Genomic DNA, 17,632 nt, shown 5'->3' on the forward strand with positions numbered 1-17,632 from the left:
AGCTGATCCTCCCAGGAAGAAAGAGTTAACATTTCTTCCTTTTTTCTTTTAACTCTTTCAAGTATTATTTTGTGTCAGCAGAGATCATTTATGTCAGGTGTGAAGAAAACCATTTTCAAAGGAACCACCATCTGATTTATAAATCAACGACAATAATATAAGATTAATAACCAATGCTACTTCTCATCTATTATTTTATTATTAAAGCTGATAATCATCAATTGATTCAGTTGATCTTTTTAACAACTTATAAAGTGAGGATATCTTCAATATATGTCACAAGAGAAACTGTCGTAATCGTTTACAGATACCTATCTTACTTGTAGAATGGTACTTGTTTGTCTTTCCAAAACACCAAACAGCATGCAAGTAGTAAGTATTCTGTTATGGACTAAATTAATTTGTCTTTTGTTTTGAATGCTTCATATTCATTGGTTCACTTGGCCTATCCAGCCATCTTCTGAGGTATTACCATTTTTTTAGATGAGGAACACCAAAATCTGTACAAGGTCACAAAAAATAATAGCTAGTCAATCCCGGACTGAAATCTATTCATTTCTTTCCTCATTGAAGTACTGGAGGTAGAGAGGGAGAATATAAATGCTTCATTACATATGTATTTTTGTTTCTAGTTTTTATAGTACTACAGGAAAATCAGATAATAACAATAGCTAAGATGACAAGTTGTAAGGCATGTAAATTTTACCACTTCCACTCTCAACGGATAATAATTGATTTTATATCAATCACAATTTTGCCTCAATTCTTCTCTATATAATAATTTATCTAAAGTTCTTGAGAAATGTTTGGATGAACTATCAAAATATAGAGATAAAAATAAAGATAAAAACATTGATCTAATTATTGATACAAGAATAGGTTTGAAAGAATAGTTATATAGATACTTTGGAGAAAATATTTTGTCAAAATATTATTATACTTAAAACAGCATTCTATGTATCTCAGGAACGTTAATTAGTGATAGAAATTTTAGGTTTCAGTTTTTTATTTGGTCACTAAATAACGATGTTTATGAAAATTAAATATGGTATATTTGGGAGTCAAACTATTATATAAGAAAAAATGAAGATTATCCCTACAAAATTAAAGCATGTGGTTTTTCTGTTTTAATTCTAACTGACCATGTGACACTTGGGAAGGTCATTGAATTTTTGAGCCTCAGTTTTAGGGTATGTACAACTACAATAAGGTGTATCTTCCCTTGTCTGCCTTCTAACATAGTAGAGAGGATCAAATTTGACAACATGAAAATACTTTGTAATTTTCCCATTAATGTGACATTGTTTTATGATTTTATATTACTGATTATTCACATAATGAAATCCTCTAAGAAATGACATATTTGAACATCACTACAATTGATGAGGACATCATGTCTGCTGCTGAAATAGCTGTATTCTGATTCTGATTTTTGGAGCAAAAAAGAAAAAGAAAGAGAAAAACTACCAACAATGCAAATACAGGAATTAGCTCAGTAGTATTTGTTTTTCTGTTCCACTAGAGGCTGAAGAGTAATATCAGTGTGTGTGTTTACATAACTATGTAACATTACTGTTCTAAGAGACCCTAGATAACCCTCACAAATTTCAGGTTTACTCACATTCCTTTTGGCAGAGTAGTCACAATATAATGAGTGAGGGTAGGTAGGTGACCCCAGAGTTCAGAGTCCTTATGCAACCAGAGAGCAGAACTCACAGAAAATAAGCCCGAATAGATATACTGCATTGACTGAGGGCCTCATGTGAGTAGGCGTTAATTTAACTTTAAACCCATGAGCTCACTGAGAGCAGAGGAGAGAAGATGTCTCCAAATGCAGGAAACTGTTGCCATAGCATTTTCCTTTTCTATTCCTGCCTACTCTTCCACCCCAAAAGCAGCAACAATTTGTGCTCTACCATCTTCTTTCAGGAGCCAGGTGCCTTTTCAGAAGCTAGGACTCCAGTTATGTGATATGTGATAGCTACAACACCTAATAATTGTTCTTGGTAAGGATATCGAGTAAGTCCATTAAGTTTCTCAGGACTGAATCATCTTTGTGAATGCAATCGCCGAACAGGAAACAGACTCGGAGAATTTTAGCCCCCCAAAATCTCATTGGCCCTCTGCACAAGCCAAGCCACAATCACTCCTGCAACACAACCGATTCCTTTCAGCACTCGCAGCTGTGGACAGCTCCCTCGCCGCGCGGTCCTTTCCTCCGCAGTGAGCAGACTCGCGTTCAGCCTGCATCGGTCGGTGCAGCAGCCGGCACCAAGTCCTCGCCAGCACGCACACAACACGCGCTCCATCCCTCCTCCCTCACGGCTTCCCCGCCCCTCGCTCACCCGGGCTCACTCCAGCGGCGACTTTGAGGGATTCCCTCTTCGGGCAGCCTCTGCAGCAGCACATCTGGCCTCATTCGCTGCTAAGCAAACATGGATCTCCGAGGAAGAGCCGTTCTCAGCTTCGATAGACTTGGAATTCTCCTGATGCTGTTCCGTGAGTAGCGTTTCGGCGACTGTGAAGGCAGGGTGCACTCTTTGCAGAGAATAGAACCGGCATAGTAAAGTCAGTAGCTTAAGGTCACAATGTGGCCCTTAACGTTTTGCGGGTTTTTTTGTTTTGGGTTTTTTTTTTTCTTTTTTCGGAGGTGAGGGGAGGGGGCGGAAGGCCTTCCCACTAGCGGCGGGGAATTCCCCAGAGAGCCACACACCTGTATGCCATATCCTAGACACAGTGCTTGCTATACGGGCCTGCTTCGTGGGGTCAGAGCGTTGGCAAGAAAGATTCTGTTTAAAATCCTAAGATAAAGAAAAAGGCCATTTGGGTTACAAATTAGTAAGGCTTAAATTAAAAAAAATGTTTTTTATTAAAAAATGATAGCAACGGAGTTGAACTGTTGGCGCTAGGTTAGAGAAATGGCTCGCAGAGCGCACAGCAGTCGGCAGGGAACTTTGTCACCCCGAGCCTGTAGACCACTATTTCTCTACCCTTGTGCCAGAGACGCGTGGGCTCACTGAGCCCGAAACCGATAGGATATTTTTCCACCCTCCCCCCTCGCAGATACAGTGGCTCGAATCATGGCAGAACAAGAAGTGGAAAATCTCTCAGGCCTTTCCACTAACCCTGAAAAAGATATATTTGTGGTGCGGGAAAATGGGACGACATGTCTCATGGCAGAGTTTGCAGCCAAATTTATTGTCCCTTATGATGTGTGGGCCAGCAATTATGTTGATGTAAGGAACCTTTTTCCTCCCAGCTTGCTCCTAGGGCTCAAGGGTCGAAGGGTACTCTCCCTCAAGGCCCAGTGAAGACCTGGGTCTCCTGCCTTTCCCCCCTGCGCCCCCGCAGGCTGCTCCTGTATGCTGCATGGGGGTTCCGGCTTGTAACGCCTTCCGCTCGCCCTGCCTGCTTTGAAAGTAACTCCCTCTCTCTGCATCCCTAACGGCGGGGTCTGCACGTAGAGCATCTAACCGCATGTTCCCGGACTTGGGAGCGCGCGCGCAAGGAGTGCTGAGGCGTGCGTCCTGGAGTTTGGACTCTCCGCCCTTTACAGCCCCCACTGGGGGCAGGCGCGCTGAGGGGGTGCGGGGCGTCTGTGTTCCCAGCTGATCACGGAACAGGCTGATATTTCACTGACCCGGGGAGCTGAGGTGAAGGGCCGCTGTGGCCACAACGAGTCGGAGCTGCAGGTGTTCTGGGTGGATTCCGCGTACACACTCAAGATGCTATTTGTAAAGGTAACACCGAGCCCACCGCGCAAAGGTGGCGCAAACTCCTGGGCGGGTGTGGGCGAGGACCACCCCTCGGTTTCTCCATCCAGAAGCCGCGGGGGCGACTGACTCGCGCCTCCCCTGCTCGGTAGGAAAGCCACAACACGTCCAAGGGACCCGAAGCGACGTGGAGGCTGAGCAAGGTCCAGTTTGTCTACGACTCCTCGGAGAAGACCCATTTTAAAGACGCAGTCAGTGGTGAGTTGAGGCCAGCAGGGCTGGGAAAGCGCAGACACTGCAGAGAGAGTAGGCATGGAAGCTCATTTCCTCAGGAAATTCGGGAATGTTATGGAAACCGGTTCTGACTTTGTGCTCCCAGGCCAAATTCGGCCTGGCTTGCTCTTCAAGGCAGCGGAAGCTCCGGTGGGTCCTGTGGGCTTCAGGCCTTGTAGACGCGCAGGAAATCACGGGACTGAGGACCAGCCAGTCACCCGTGGCCTGATCCTGGATGAGAAGTCTCTTGAAGGCCTGCCTTCCACAGGACGACCTCTTATGATTTGTCCTTTAGAGGAGCACAGAGAAGGGCAAAACTGCATTTTTATTTTTCTGCACCTCGGTTTTTCATTTCATGCGCTGAAACTTGAAGGGTGCAGTATGACTTTTCTTTTAGGTCAATATTTGATGGCCTTCAGTATCTTTTGGCGCATGGCAGCAGGTCTTCCATGCCCTCTTCAGTCATCTACTGCATCCACCCCAGAGTGCATTCTGAACCGGTGGCCTAATTTATTAGCTTTTCCTGCCCATCCCTCCAACAATTCACCCAGATTCTCCAAAAATATCGTGGTAAGAGGAACAGCCATTTCCCAGATAACAATGTTCACATTTGCAGGTGCTATCAAAGACCACATTTCAATTAATTAACTCATTAATCAATTAATTTTGTAAATGGTCTCACCTACTCCTAAAGGGGCCTTTGATCACCTGAGCACCTGAGTTGGGAAAATATTTATCTTGAGCACATGAAAGAATACATATCACCCTTTTTTATTATCACAGGAAAAAGAGCATTTTTCTTCTCTTCATCAAAATTCATATTCAAGCATTTTCCTAGTTAAACTAGACACCTCCCAAAAGAAAAAGAAAAAGGGAAAACAAACAAACATATGCCATAAGAGGAGAAAAAGCAGGCAGGCCTCCAGAGGGTGTATATACACAAATGCAAAGGCGTCTGCCCAAGGCACCAGAAATCAGCCATGCTTTGTTGAAGAAGGTATTTTATTCTTTACCAGCCAGTGTGAAATGCGGAAAACAAGTCACTGTTCTGTGTCTTTGGCATCTCCATTCCAAAGGGTTTTTTTGTGTTTTTTTTTTTTTTTACAATCTAAAGGTTTTATATTGTAAAAAGGTTGGGTTTTAGGTATGATGTTCCTCTTCCAAAAAAGAAATTTCAAAAATTCCAAATTAATGTTTTGAGCCCCTGCTTACGAAAGAATTGGTGTGTTTGTCCTTCGACACCACTTGATGCCTTAGGCAGAGCCTCAGCCTTGGCAAAGCAGTGTGGTGCCTGGCCACACAGACATCAGAGGAGGGTCTGGAGTGGAGAGGCAAGAGCCAACTCTCTGGCAAGGGAGGTTAGGAGCAATGAGGCTTCTGCCATCTGCCATAGAGACAGGCTTAACCATTGCTTTGGGCCCTCCCTGCAGCGGGGAAGCACACTGCCAACTCGCATCGCCTCTCTGCCTTGGTCACCCCAGCTGGAAAGTCCTATGAGTGTCAAGCTCAGCAGAGCATTTCACTTGCCTCCAGCGATCCACAGAAGACGGTCACCATGATCCTGTCTGCAGTCCACATCCAGCCCTTTGATATCGTCTCTGATTTTGTCTTCAGTGAAGGTATGTTGGTGGTGAGGTGGGGGCAGGGGTAGGAGGTGGTGAGGGAGGGAAGGGAAGGCTGACTTCAGGATGGATATGGAAGGAGACCTGCCAGGGTCCCAGGCTATTGCCACTTGGATTTTCTCTAGGTTAATATAACAGGGTCTCCCTCTATAATATTTTGCAAGACAAAAGGCAATAAACTGAATCATATCAACTTTCTTCAATGGCTTTGCTTTTTTCCCCTCTCTCCCTTCCTCCTTCATTTCATTCCTTTCTTTCTTTTCCTCCTTCACTCCTTTCCTCCCTCACTTTATTTATTCCTCTTTCTCTTCCTTCCTTTACCAAAAGAGGAACTCGATAGGGGGAGGAGAGGTATGAAAGTCAGCTTGGAAAATTTTTTTTTTTTTTTTTTTTTGGTGCAAGTCTTCCAATCAAAAAGCAGCTGAAAATCTCAAGAAGTTACCTAGAGAACCATGGGTTAGAGAAGGGCCTTTGCTTCTGTGGGCCTCAGTTTCTCCATGTTCTCACAGACATTTCCACCTGTAGGTTCTACCACTGAGTCGACGTTTTTGTGTGGCTAGAATGCAATAGGTGTGTGTGTGTGTGTGTGTGTGTGTGACTTGCAGGTCACAGAGAGAGAATTATGAAGACCTGCCTTCTCTGAGCACTCATCTTGTGGGAGGGGTACCCACAAGGCTCCAGGGAGGCATGGATCCCTGATCTGCTCCCTCTGGGGTGTAGAGGAAATGCTTCTTCTCAGTCTGTGCTAGCCCCTGAAAGGGGACCGGGCATCATACACCTGGGCAGGTTCAGGGCGGCCACATTCTCTTGGTTCTCTGCCTTCCAGCAGAGGTAGGGCATGAGGAGCGTCCACCTTTCTTCAATCTGACCAACAATTTACACTGGGCGAATGTGGAGTAAGTGCACTCTTCAATTCAGTTGTTCTCTTTCTCTTGTCTGGGGGAGATTGTTAAACACAGTTTGATGTTCTGTTTATTCCTCGTAGTTAAAAAGTAGGGAGAGATTCTGACTGCTTTATAGATGCTTTGGGCTGGGGCTCCCCAGGTAAATTCAACTATTCAAATGTGCAGGATATTAGGGAGTCCCCATCTGTGTCACATACAAATCATTATGTCATTTCCCAAGGAACCCAGCTTCCATAAAATGCCCCTTCCACTCAAATCATACTGAATAGAACCCCTTCCCCACCCCTCGCAGTGGTTAGTCAGAAGGCATTTGAGAATTCCTATGTCCTTGAGAGAAGGGCCAGCTTTTTTTTCATCTTTGTATTTTCAGTACCTAATATAGTGCTTGGCACATTGCAGTTGCCCAGTTAATTTTGGCTGAATTGATATTCTGAATCTGCGGACTCCATTAATAGAGATTTCCAAATGCTTCAATGCCAGGCAAATCAGAATGTAATTGATTTAGTAAAGCAGTGCTACACTTACCTGTTCTTGTGGAAGGAGGGGATATTCTGTTTTAATGTATTTTCTACAGCATTGAAACTAAACTCTAAGTGTCAAGACCTTAACTTTTAAAAATGTCTGATTATAGAAATATTTATAAATGTAGTAGTGTCTTTCTTAAACTGAAAATATTAAATATAATTAAATGTAATTGGACTTGTGATTACTGATGACCAGGAATTTATGATGAAAATATTGGATTGTATAGTATCATTCTCCAGGGTCCCTACCACAGATGCTTTTGAGTTTATATGAGTACTTTCAAAAGTCCCTAATGACTTTCTGTTTTCAGCTGTTCTTAGGCTCTTCTTGACTTCTTGGTACTAGTGGTGCTATAACTGCTGCTTTTACTATGGTAGTTCCTTACCACAACCTCACCCTAACTCACTCTGGGTTATTTATAAATTGTTGCTTATAGTTGTTTATGAACTGAGAAATCCAATCACGTGAATGTTTAGGATGTGTACAAAGCAAGAGTAAATGAGTACTGAATAAAGACCAGAGCTACCTTCTCCCAAACTGGTGAAGTTCAAGACAAGGACTTAATTACATCTTTTATTTTCAAAGCAGTTTTTATCCACTTCCAGGTCCTAGATGGGTGCAATAGACTTGTAAGCGTGTATAACTTCCTAAATGCAGATATATTACAAGCAAGCAAATTGCGCATGCCTCACCCAGGTTTTTCTGGATGATAATTGGGATGGTCGCTCCCATAGGGTGCCCTGGAATTCAAGCCTTGATGCTCCTTGGAGGAGGCAGCCTCATTCAGAATCACTCACTGGATGACATGCCTTTGTGTGACAGGGGTTCTTTTGTTCCAGGCTCCTCCTGTCTGTGCCTCTCAGCACCTGCCCGCCCCCACTGTTTTGCAGGAGATGATTTTATTGGATTTAGTGGAATCCTACAGTTTTTCTGTTTGACCCTCACTCCCCAGAATAGACACTCAGGATATGTTGTAGATGCCTGTGTGCATGTGGGCATGGGGTAGGGCGGGGGGCACTGCTCCTATCTGCACACCCACTGCAGGGGTGTGTTCAGACAGTTGGCCATGTGTGTGCAGGGCCCACAGCATAAGGGTTTCCAATAAAGAACCTATTCCCTGTGTCAGGGGGCCAGACCTGGCAGTCTGCAGTTTCACACCTGCCTACTTAATAGACTCTGAGAAAAGCAAGGAAGGGCCGATGAAATAGATTAGTGGACACTCACAGGGGCTGAGAGCAGCCCCAGTGGGTGTTGACGTCTCTATCACACAAATCCCTGTAGTGCATTGAGTTTGGCTACTGCACTGATCCCCAGTGAAAGTCTCAGCCAGCACATCTCCAACTGCAGGATCCATACGCATCCTTTGCTGCAGTGTGTACAACTGTGGTGAACTTGGTAACACCCACAGTTTGGTTCAGTACGTATTGGGGTGGGGCCCAAGCTTGCTTCATCTCTAGCAAGCTCCCCAGTGATGCTGCTGTCCATGGAATGTTGTAGGGGGTTTCAGGGGGTTTGAGTTGATTGAGGAAAATATATAACCACGAGAGGCAGTAACACACAGCTTTATTGGGTGGCATCTGGACAGAGTTGCATGAGAAAGGAAGCCCCTCATAGCATGAAACTGTCTGGAGAGAGGAGCCTCAGGCACCACCATCCAGAGGGGGAGGAGAACAAGGGACATCCTGGGGGTGGGTATGGGAGAGGGGCCTTACTAGTTTAGGTAATGTCACTCAACACACAGTGAGGAGCCTCTGGGTCAGACAGCCCTGAGGGGCAGCAGAGAGGCTCTGGGCCTTAAAACTACAAGGCCCTATCTTATCAATGGGTAACAGCTGTTGGTTGAGATTTGGTATGCAAAGCAGGCAGGCTCTAAATGGCTAAAAATCTGCTTGTTTGGGCTGTTTTAAAAATAATTGGATGTGTAAAAATTTGAGTTTGTCACCCGCAGGCTTTTCAGCTAATGGGGTCTCTGTCTGCAGTGAAGAAATAAAGCATTTAGGGGCCAATAGGCTCGTTTCCATAACAAATACACTATGTATGGCACTACCATCCTGCCATTCAAGGCACCTGTGTTTGTCAGTTGGGGTGGATTAATTTGTCCTCCCACAGTTAATTTGTAGTGTGTCTATTCAAAGGCCCCGGGAGATTTCTGCTGTGAAGGGATGAGGGATGCATTACTGGGAGGGAACAAACCAGTCTGAGTATTGTATGGCTTGAATTAAAAGAGCTTTTATGTATAATGACAGAAAACATGTAACAGATCTCGAAGGGTACTTCTGTTCACTTTTATTAAAGGTTCAGGTTTAACAAGCATTTAAATTTTACCACATAAAGGCTGGTCCCTTTTTAATTATCAGGGGGAAAAACAAACCAACCACCCTGTGAAGAAGGCACCGAGGTCCCCCATTACAGTGGAGAGACTGAGACTCAGAGAAATGAAGTTATTGGTGAAGGCTGCACTCCTACTGGCTGCCAGGGCTGGGACAAGAACATGTCTGGGTATCAAATCCTGGGCTCTTAGCTTCTCAGAGCCTCAGCTGCTTGCTGAGCAACCATAATCAATACCTGGATGCAGGAGGCACCTTTTGAAAGGTTGCTGCGTACGCTGAATTCATGAGCTTTTTGTTGTTGCTCCTAACAGAATGATTGAGAGATGCCACCTGATCTGTTATTTTACCCAGAACCAATGGAAAAAACAATGTGTTTTAGTGGGAATGAACATGCCGTGCCATTCTCTGTACGCCGACCCCTAGCAGAGCTTCCTGTGGCCAGCTGCCAGGCCACAGATGCAGGAAGGGTTTGCCAATGCTGATCCAGAGGGATGTGTAGATCTGTGATATACTGTATTTCCCCAAAAATAAGACCTAGCCGGACCATCTGCTCTAATGCGTCTTTTGGAGCAAAAATTAATATAAGACCCGGTCTTATATTAAAATAAGATTATATAATATAATATAAGACCAGGGATAATATAATATAATAAGTATAATATAATATAATATATAATATGACATGACATGACATAACATAATACTGGGTCTTATATAAGACTGGGTCTTATGTTATTTTTTGCTCCAAAAGACACATTAGAGCTGATGGTACAGCTAGGTCTTATTTTCAGGGAAACATGGTAGCAATCCACAGAGTAGTATCAGTGATACCCATGAGTTTGTCACCAATAGAAATCATATTTTCAACTCACATTAGTTTGTGCAGATTTTACAAAGTAACAATTATGTTTCTCACTACTTCGCAATCACAGCCAGTATACATGTATACTAACAAAGAAGTGCATGTATTACTGTCTCCCAAATTACTTTAAAAAATATTTTGTAGCTGAATTTCAGTGTAATCCATTTCTTTTGTAATCTTATGTATTTTATTTTTATGCATTTATAAACATTATTCTGAGAAGGGGTGATAGTTTCATCATACCGGCACAAAAATGATTACAACTTTTGCTTTAGTGGGTCATGACCAGCACTGTTTTAAATGAAAGAGAATAGAACAGAGAATAAATTATTAGATGCACAAAGTAAGCATAACTATTGTTCTATAAAATGTTCGTTTTAGTTATGTGTGTATACATATGTTCTGACTTGTAATGTAAAAATTTTTTGTCCTCTGGGTCAGAGGCCGTTTGAAAACACTGGCTTCGGTGTAAAAGGGGAATGTATGTCTTTCTTCATGGGTTCACAATCGCTCACCTAAAACTCTTGATGTTATTTCAGAATGCAGAATATTATAGACTTTGGGAAGTGCATAGTTCATAAACAGCAATCTCCCCTTATCTGTGATTTCACTTCCCACGATTTCAGTTACCTACAGTCAACCATGGTCTGAAAATATTAGATGGAAAATTCCAGAAACAATTCATAGGTTTTACATTTTGTGACCTTCTGAGCAGCGTGATAAGATATCGTGCTGTCCCACTTCCTGCCTCCTGGGATGTGAATCATCACTTTGTCTAGCCTGTCCACGCTGTATATGCGTCTGCCTGTTAGTCATTTAGGTTATCAGATTGACGGTTATGGTATTGCAGATCTCGTGTTTAAGCAACCCTTCTAGTAGCCATTGCCACATCACAATGCCTACATCATTCCTTTCACTGCATCTGGTCACGCAGACATTGTATCATCTTACATTATCACATGAAGAAGAAGGGTGAGTACATTACAATAGTATATTTTGAGAGAGAGAGAGAGACCACATTTGATAACTTTTACTACAGTATATTGCTATAATTTTTCTATTTTATTTTAGCTATTGTTGTTAATTTTTTACAGTGCCTAATTTATAAATCACACTTGATCGTAGGCATATCTATGTAGGAAAAACATGGTATACCTATGTAGGGTTTGGTATTCTCCACAGTTTAAGGCATTCACTGAGGGTCTTGGAACATATCCCTCATGGATAAGGAGGGACTACTGTTATTATGGAAGACCCCAGGAGAGTCACGGCAGCCCCCTGTAGTCAGATATATTAGTATCTTTTTCCTGTAGTGAAACATGTGAATCTTCACACTAAGTAGGATGCCTGAGAATCATGAATAGCCTAATGTTAGTTTAAGTCAGGTTTTGCTGCCAAAGGAATGACACAATGTACTTTTGGTTTCCAGAACTTCGTGGATTTTGGAATGGTGGATAGAGGACAGCAGATTCAGGAATTCCCCTTTACTTGACCACTTAGTGGAAGAGGGTGGGTGAGGAGGGGGAGCCAGTATTTTTTATAGTGATTTTTGACATCCCTTATTTTCCCATGATTATCTTTGACATGTCCATAGTTTAATACTCCTTATATTATATATATCCCTGTGGTGTGTTAGTTCAGGTCTTTTTCCTAAGGCAAAAAAAATTTGTTAAGCACTAAAACACAATAGTATTTGACATGTACAGAGGGTGCCAAAAAAAATGTATACACATTTTAAGAAAGGAACACTATATTAAAATTGTAATACTCAATATATACCAATAACAAAAGATGAATACGAGTCACGATTGACTTCTGCAATGACAACAGGTGCTCAAAGTGGTTACCATCAGCGTCCAGACACTTCTGATTATGGCGAACTACTGCTTGAGCAATGCTAACCAAAGTGTCCACTTGTATACATTTTTTTTTTGCACACCCGGTATGTATACATTTTACATATATATATATTTTTGGCACTCCCTGGGGTGTCTGTGTGTGTGTGTGTGTGTGTGTATGTGTGTATGTGTGTGTGTTTAAACCAAAATACAGTGTGCTTTTCTCCTCTGTCTTCCTTCAAGGATGGGTTATGGGATATTATTTCCCATAACTACACCAGAGTTATTATCCATTTAAGGATAATATTTCTGGCTCTAGATTCTGACACCAATACCGATATGAAATCTTTTTCCCAGCCACCAAACAATTTTCTGACACCTGCTGGGTGTCCTACAATTCAACTCAATTCTGACACTATCTACCTGGAGATAGCATCCCCATAGGTTAAGGGTTCAGTGCTATAAGACTGCCTCCCCTCCCCACTTTAGACACTAATCACAAGTCAACGTTGTTACTTGGGTGTCCGACCCACCTGCTACAGATTAGAGGTTTCCACAACCTTCTCCTCAGGCTCAATTAATTTGCTAGCCTATCTTAGAGAACTCAAAGAAACATTTTATTTACTAGATCACCCACTTGTTAAAAAGAGATATAACTCAGGAACAGCCAAAATGGAAAAGATGTGTAGGGCAAAGTAGGCAGAGCTTCCATGTCCTCTCCGATTGAACCACTCTCCCCAAATCTCCACATCTTCACCAATCAGAAGCTCTCCCAACCCTGTCCGTTTTGTTTTGGAGGCTTCATTACACAGGCATAATTGATTACATCATTGGCCTTTGGCAATTGAACTCATCACTAGCCCCTACCTTCTCCTAAATCATGTTCCCCTGGCAACCAGCCTCTATCCTTAGGTGACCTAGGGGCTTTCCCAAGGTCATGGAAACATAAACATCAACTCAGGTATGGTTGAAAAGTGTTTGTTATTAATATCAATATATGAGTTTGCACCTAGCACATGGAAATTTAGCAAACCCCACAATCAGTGTTAACATTACAAGGGCCATAGTGTGTTGTGGTGAGGAAAACAAATACCCTTTGTTGGTAACAAAATCCCTAACCCAGGATACCCCCATTGTTCCCAGGCAGCGTGGATCATGGGAAAAAAAGAAAAAAACTTCTGGCTATGGAGATATGGGCCCATAGCTATCCCTGGTGCACCTTGTAAGGACACCAAGTCTTTTCCCTGGGTAAATGGGTATATTGAGCTGCAGGCTGATACTCAAATTGTGGTACTCATTAGAATTGAATCAAATAGTGAAAAAGAAAAGTCGCCTACTGATTCTTTTCAATTATTCTGGTTGTAAGAAGAAAGGCTCAGTTTAGTGCGAATAGGTCCTTAAAACTTCCCTAACATTTGCCAAAATATTGTTTTAAAAACCTATTTTAAAAAATAATTTTTCAGTTGGGGAATGTAAATTTGCATATATATATATATATATATATATATACATATATATATATATTAAAACTGTTTTATTCAGGTATAATTGACATGCAATAAACTGTACATATTTAAATATATTCTTTGATAAATATTCAAAATAGACCTATGAAGCCATTACCACAATCCAAAAAATCAACATACCCATCACCCCCAAAAGTATCCTCATACCCATTAGTAAGAAGTATCCAGCTCACTGAATTTTCAGAAACTGAACGTACCTCCATCACCAGTACCCAGACCTACAGAGCCCAGAAACCCTCATCTTGCCCACCTTGTGATTCGGTAGCCTTTGAATGCCAGTAGCTCAGGTCTGCTATGGACCTGACCCTAATTCTCACCTTAGTTCATGTCTGCTAAGTGCTGCCCTGCGAGTGCTGTTGAGTTAGGCTGTTTGAGTTCACATTGGGGCTTCATTTACCTCTGGGCAAATTCCTTAGTTTCTTTCTGCCCTGGTTACTGTCATGTGGGAGACCCTGTTCGCTGCGCCATGTGTCAAGTGGGGCGTCCTGCGGGGTCTCAGCTCCCGCTCCCCACATAAGAACGCAGGATATGGTGAGGTCCAAAAGGAACACCCACGGAGCCATAGATAGGGGAGTCATACCACTATATTCTCGCTGGCGGCTGGGTTGGAGACACAGGAAGCAGGAGCCACTCTGCCTGCAACCCGCCGTCCTAATTGCAATCCGCGCTTGTCAGCTACCATCTTCTTGCTAGCCCCCATTTGCTACTAGCGTAGCCATAGCAGTTATATTAGTGGCCAGTGGCTCACTGGTTACAGCTGATGCCCAACTAGCCACAGCTGATGGCCATTCAATCACAGTTGATGGCCATTTACTACCTGAGCCAGCACCTTTCCACAGGAAGCCGAGAGCCTGGAAACTGCACTCCTGGCTGTGTCCCCACAGTTACCTTACGTGTACAATAGGTATAATAATAGTATTTACTCATGGAATTGTTATGGGGATTAAATGAGACAAACTTTGTGCTTAGAACTGATAGTTAATTTACGAATCAGGCATGTTAAGTATCCTGCTTTTTAAAAGCTGCATATTAGCCTGCAATTTTCCAGATTTTTTTATTAGAGAGACAAGACTTCTGGAGCTCAGGCCTTATCCTCCTTTTTTTCGGTCTCAGGCGAGGTGAGAGGAAAGACTAGGAGACTGGCACACAGGTGCTCGATAAATGTTTACTGGGTCATCTGGACTTAAGAACTTGGTCTTTATGAAGAGCTATCTAAAGCCTGTTTTCTCCAGTTGTGGCTCATAAACTAGGTGGAAAGGCCACTAGTTACCCACAAGAAGCAAAGCAGCTTGAGCAAACATGGCCAGGTTTCTAAGAATGCAGTTTCTTCAACTCTACAAAGTATCTGACCACAGATTTCCCAAAACTTGTTTTTCTGGTTCTTTGTGAAATGGAGACATAGCACTATTAAGCTGTCTTGAATTTTAAGAGGGTGAAAATTGAATCAACCCTGTGGTGCTGGTAACATTTTCTTTCTTGATCTAGTGCTGGTTACATGAAATATTCATTTGTGAAAATTCACCAAGCTCTGCACTTTCTTTTAAAAATTTTAGTATATTTACGTATATTAAAATGTAGAAATCTGAAGCATTTAGTCCAATGCTTTTTTTTACCTATACTTGCAACCACGTAACCACTCGGGTCAAGATATAGTATATTTCCTTCACTCCTGAAAGTCCCCTTGTATCCTGTTCCCCAGATGTAAGCATTTTTCTGATTTTAATCACCATAGACTAGTTTTACCTGTTCTTGAATGTCATATAAACGAATCATACAATATGTACTCTTTTGTGTCTGACATTTTTCACTCAATATGTTTTTGAGATTCATCCATTTTGTTAGGTGTAGTTCATCCCTTTTTATTGTTGATTTCTATTCCATTGTATGAATATGTCAGTTTATTTATCCATTTCCCTTTGATGGACATTTTGGGTGTTGCCAGTTTTAGGCTATTATGAATAAAGCTTCTATGAACATTTACATTCAAGTCTTTTTGTGGTCATATGTTTTCATTATTTTTAAGTAAATACCTAGGCATGGAATGCTGGGTTATAAGGTAGGTGTGTTTGTGTTTATTAGAAACCATTAAACAGTTTTACCAAGTGTTTATATCATTTTTTCCCAATAACAGGTGAGAGTTCCAATTGCTCTGTGTCATTGACAGTACTTGGTATTTTCAGACTTTTCAAAGCTGTATGTTTGTGTGCAATTATCTATGTGTACATTATACTTCAATAAAAAAGTTGGAATTAAACGAACAATAAAAAATTAAGCCAACAATAAAAATGATGGTGGTTGTATCTAATGCTGAAACTCTGAAAATTTAAATAAATCATCTGGAAGTTTTGTTGACATCTACCAGGAATCTGATCATTGAATGTTGCCCTAGTTAACTGATGTATTTTTATATTATATTATGCAGAAATATTAAGTGGTTCAGCCTTAGAGTTGGTTGAGGAAATATTATTTCTGAAAAAAAAAAATGTCTCCCTAAAGGTTCTTTGAGAGAGTTTTTCATCCCCATTTTCCTTTAGTTTTCATAGGAGAACTTATGATTTAGAATATTGTGTCAGGAGCTCACTGCTTTTCTTCTTCTTTCCCATTTCAGAGCATAAATGCCCAGTGGATGAGCGGGAGCAGTTGGAGGAAACCTTGCCCCTGATTTTGGGGCTCATCCTGGGCCTCGTCATTGTGGTAACACTGGCAATTTACCACATCCACCACAAAATGACTGCCAACCAGGTGCAGATCCCTAGGGACCGGTCCCAATATAAGCACATGGGCTAGGGGCCGTTAGGCAAGCAGCCCCCCAGCCCATGTCCCCCAGCTGGATCAGGTAGAGAAACAAAAGCACTTTACCACCTTAAACATGGGATACACCAACATAGCTACAATCCAAAAGTCCTGGGTATCCAAGGCTTGCTTGGCCGGCATCCATGCTTAAACCCAGGGATGGGGGGATTCTTTTGGATTCATGGGGTGAATGGCAGTTGTTCTCTCCATGCTGGGAAATGAAGACAGAGGGGATCAGCCAGCTTTCATACTCATGGTGGCTTGGCTTTGACTCTCTAAGGAGCAACACATACAACTCAGAGGGGTATCTGGCCCCAAACTTTAGGGATTGGAAAGACACTTCTTTTGGGAAGATACCCCGTTAGGTTCAGAGGAATAAGGGTGCTTTGCTCCCTGAACACAGCTGGCTTACCCTATACAATTGTCAATACACACAAAATACAGCCTCATGCTCCCTGCAGCAAGACCCCTGAAAGTGATCCATGCTTCTGGCTGGCGTTCTGCATGTCTAGTGATTGTCTTGGGAATGTTGCACTGCTACCTGCACCCAGTGACTTCGCAGCACAAGAACCCGTTTAATGTAACTATGCAGAGTTGTGTGGACTTCATAGTGTGCCAGGTCCAAGTCAGGGGACCTGAAGAATCAATCAATCCATGTGAGTTTGTTTTTCAGAATGAATTAAAACACACTACTGTCTAAAGTTTGGTTGCTTTCTTGAAACAACAAAACAAAACTTGAATGTTTTATTTGGCATCCAGAGGAGAGAGGGGAATGATGATGGTGGGCTTTTTCATTTCTGCAAGAGGAAAAGCAAAGAAAAGGCAGGGAAGCAATGAGGGGGAAGTGGGCCTTCCCAGCTGAAAAAACATGTATTTATTTAGGCAAATATAAGTCGTTTTAATAATACCAGCTCTTGAACCATTAGTCTGATGTTGCTTCTGATGCTTCTTGGTCTTGAACTTGGCATTTCATTTTGGACTAAAAAGCTGGACTGAACATGGTACCCTAGGTTGAGTTTTAGTTGAAGTAAAATGTAATTTACTGAAACTTCCTAGAAAAATGTTTGAATTTCATTGACTTTCGAAATAATCATTTTTCAGAAGATCTGCGTGGGTGCAGGGGAAATCCTCTTCTCTGGTGTTAAGGTGGAAATCCACCCTTCCCATGCAATCTTTACTACATTAGAGGCAGCCCATGAGTTCCTCTCTACAGGTCTTCAACTGATGGCAGCAGTGCATCCTTAG

The 17,632-nt window shown here is 42.2% G+C and overlaps 1 protein-coding gene across 1 annotated transcript; it reads left to right on the forward strand.

Annotated features, from left to right (window-relative positions):
* The first annotated feature begins 1,502 nt into the window (after nucleotides 1-1,502).
* Nucleotides 1,503-17,088, forward strand: LAMP5 (lysosomal associated membrane protein family member 5). The gene is made up of 6 exons (XM_019734920.2): nucleotides 1,503-2,499; nucleotides 3,064-3,236; nucleotides 3,609-3,740; nucleotides 3,866-3,971; nucleotides 5,417-5,605; nucleotides 16,203-17,088. Exons 1-6 carry the CDS (start codon nucleotides 2,436-2,438, stop codon nucleotides 16,379-16,381), a joined length of 843 nt encoding a protein of 280 aa, XP_019590479.1. The 5' UTR covers nucleotides 1,503-2,435; the 3' UTR covers nucleotides 16,382-17,088.
* Nucleotides 17,089-17,632: the final 544 nt, after the last annotated feature.

This window comes from Rhinolophus sinicus, linkage group LG13, assembly GCF_036562045.2.
Source record: "Rhinolophus sinicus isolate RSC01 linkage group LG13, ASM3656204v1, whole genome shotgun sequence".
In the NCBI taxonomy this organism is placed as follows: domain Eukaryota; kingdom Metazoa; phylum Chordata; class Mammalia; order Chiroptera; family Rhinolophidae; genus Rhinolophus; species Rhinolophus sinicus.

Bases quoted from the DNA above. Each gene is read 5' to 3' on its own strand.
- LAMP5 (XM_019734920.2), top strand. From the start codon at position 2,436: ATGGATCTCCGAGGAAGAGCCGTTCTCAGCTTCGATAGACTTGGAATT. The intron at 3,237-3,608 runs GTAAGGAACCTT...CTGTGTTCCCAG, and splicing joins GGGCCAGCAATTATGTTGAT to CTGATCACGGAACAGGCTGA. The intron at 3,741-3,865 runs GTAACACCGAGC...CCTGCTCGGTAG, and splicing joins TCAAGATGCTATTTGTAAAG to GAAAGCCACAACACGTCCAA.